Source organism: Trypanosoma rangeli (assembly GCF_003719475.1).
Source record: "Trypanosoma rangeli strain AM80 chromosome Unknown Tra_15.4_contig_00337, whole genome shotgun sequence".
Lineage (NCBI taxonomy): Eukaryota > Euglenozoa > Kinetoplastea > Trypanosomatida > Trypanosomatidae > Trypanosoma > Trypanosoma rangeli.
The window spans coordinates 16,369-17,509 of NW_021706079.1; the positions used below are offsets into that span (position 1 = coordinate 16,369).

At 52.1% G+C, this 1,141-nt stretch overlaps 1 protein-coding gene across 1 annotated transcript, besides 1 other annotated feature; it reads left to right on the forward strand.

The window, feature by feature from the left end:
* Positions 1-343: 343 nt before the first annotated feature.
* TraAM80_07738 (50S ribosomal protein L16) lies at positions 344-844 on the forward strand (the record flags this gene model as incomplete). The annotated part of the gene is made up of 1 exon (XM_029384518.1): positions 344-844. One exon carries the CDS (start codon positions 344-346, stop codon positions 842-844), a length of 501 nt encoding a protein of 166 aa, XP_029235670.1.
* A 258-nt stretch (positions 845-1,102) lies between these two features.
* Positions 1,103-1,127: a microsatellite.
* Positions 1,128-1,141: the final 14 nt, after the last annotated feature.

The window sequence follows — 1,141 nt, forward strand, 5'->3', positions numbered from 1 at the left end:
GTGGGTACGATTGCCGATTCTTCACAGTGTTGGTAATAAGCAGGGAAGGGAGGACAGGTGTGAGCTGCCTTCCCGTTTTGCTCGTTGTGGTGCACACATGCATGCTTACACGTATATCGATAAATATGTGTGCTCACAAACGCAGAGTCATGGACAATATATATATATATGTCCTTTTTGCTTTGTCTGTCCCTGATGTTCATCTTTTTGACTGTCATCTGCTCCTCCCGTTGAATTTGGCTTCTTGGTTGTTTTTCTGCCGTGTTGCCCGCGCCCTCACCCTCGCACCACGCTGCCCATAAGGAGGGTAGGGGGCTTCGCGGTAGGAGAAGCCGGCAACAATATGTCCCTCTTTCAACGCGGTGCGATTCTCCGCGCGTACCACTACGTGCACCCCAAGACAGGGAGGCCCATCCGCCAATTTCGCCGCTACGGCGACCCTCGCTTTATCAACAATGAGGCAGCACTTATTAAAGGACAGTGGGGCCTCATCACGGCCGACTTTGGGATGGTGACGCAGTCGCAGCTTGAGAATGCCCGTCTGGCGATGCTGCGTCGTCTCCCGCGTGGCGGATTTACGCTTACGATGCACACCAACTATGAGGAGTTCCCCGTCGTGAAGAAGAGCCCAGAAAGTCGTATGGGTGCGGGTAAGGCAAATATTCACCACTTTGCGTTCAAGTTTACAACAGGGATCCCGTTGTTTGAGATTTCGGCGGTCTCCTCGCGTCGCCTTAACCAGGCGGAGGCGGAGGGTATCTTTTTGGCCGGTAGACCTTTTATTCCGCTACAGACCGTCGTCGTGCCACAGGGCCGCGTCGATGAGTACCACGTCTTCAGGTAGAAAGGCTCGGTGCCATTGTGTTGTTGGAGGTTGAGCATGCCCCCAATGAAAAAGAGCGAAATACTGGCAAAGAGGAAGGAGTTACGGAAGTGGTGGTGCTGCATTTGGCCCACGCAAACCACCGTGTCACGAATGAAAAAAAAAAAAAACGGACAGGCTGGAGAAGACGTTGAGGTCTCTACGCACACCTCTTGCAAGCCCCGTCGTCTCACTTGACTATTTTGTCCATTTTAGGTGGCTGTTTTTCCTCATTTTCTCTGTGTGTGTGTGTGTGTGTGTGTGTTTGTCTGTTTTCTG